This window comes from Convolutriloba macropyga, unplaced genomic scaffold (assembly GCF_964194025.1).
Source record: "Convolutriloba macropyga unplaced genomic scaffold, txConMacr16.3 SCAFFOLD_6756, whole genome shotgun sequence".
Classification (NCBI taxonomy): Eukaryota; Metazoa; Xenacoelomorpha; order Acoela; family Convolutidae; genus Convolutriloba; species Convolutriloba macropyga.
The window spans coordinates 830-2000 of record NW_027453274.1 but is presented as its reverse complement, the minus strand read 5'-3'; the positions used below and the strand labels follow the sequence as shown (position 1 = coordinate 2000).

General features: G+C 57.7%; 1 protein-coding gene across 1 annotated transcript; it reads right to left on the bottom strand.

Annotated features, from left to right (window-relative positions):
- Positions 1–106: 106 nt before the first annotated feature.
- LOC142358172 (aurachin C monooxygenase/isomerase-like) lies at positions 107–705 on the bottom strand (the record flags this gene model as incomplete). The annotated part of the gene is made up of 1 exon (XM_075409632.1): positions 107–705. A coding segment is annotated over exon 1 (599 nt), but the record flags the coding sequence as incomplete, so codon positions are not given.
- Between the last annotated feature and the right edge of the window lie 466 nt (positions 706–1171).

Below are 1171 nucleotides of genomic sequence, written 5' to 3'. Positions count from 1 at the left end.
GACGAAGTACAAGCAGTTCCCCAGGTCGGGGAGGTCGGTCTGAAGGCTGGACTGGAGGGCCGCAGGCAACTTTGAGCGATGGCAGGTTCCTCTGAAGGCAGCGTACCCCAGGTACTTCATGGGCTGGGTGTCCGGGAAGCTGTCGGCATAGATTCGACTCCGGGGCCCATCTGCAGCAATCAGAACATCCCCAGACGTGCTTGACCCATCCTCAAAGCTAACAGTAACAGCCTTCCCGCTGAATTCTCCCCTGCAGTCCTCAGCCTGCTCTGTGCCGACGGCCTTGCTCCCAAAGTGAACCACTCCACCGGCTTCTTTGAAGGCAGTGAGCAGCAGGTTGTAGATATCCTCCCAGTACACCGCCTGGTAAGGGTAGGGATCCGTGCGAAGCAGCACGTTATGCCCTTGAGCCGACCTCTCCTCTAGCAGCCGCATGGGTTGCAGTTTGCCTGACAAGAGCGAACTCCCTTCCACGCTGTCCGCCACGAGGCGACGCAGGACTGCCATTGCCACGTCATCTATCCCCACACCCGCACCTCGATTCAAAGGCCCTGGAGAGCGCTCGAAAACCTGCACATCTGGGAATCCGGCTTTAATGAGGGACAGCCCGGTACTGAGGCCGCCTATGCTGCCGCCGACCACAAGCACCTTCAGCGCGCGCCTGCTGTTCGACGTAATGTCTCCGCAACTCGCCTTGTCCGCCATGTTTCATGCGCTGAACGCGCGTTATGGCCTCCTGTAAAGTGAGGGCGGCGACGCACCCAACTAAGAAGGCCTGATGCGCCAGTGCATAAAATCTTGAGGACCCTTTCCAAGTCCCATGCGTGCCGCTTTTACCGCTCAGTACATTGTCGAAACCGCTGCAAACTAGTCTAGCTCTAATAGTGCTTCGGGAGAACAGATGGGGACTGGGGCCTTCCCGAGAATTGGTTCGCGAACTCGGAACCGCCCGCAACCGCGGAACTGCGGAAGCCCATGTGCATGCGCAAACGTGGCAAGCCTACGGACCGCGACAGTAGTCCGCAGACCGCAGGGCATAGACCGTAGGTACGAGTACCTCTAGGGTACCTACCTACCTACACAGGAGTACAATACCTCGCGGTAGGTAGGGTAGCTACAGCTACCTACTGCACCTACTTTTTTTTGGTACCTGTCATCTACAACAATGTCT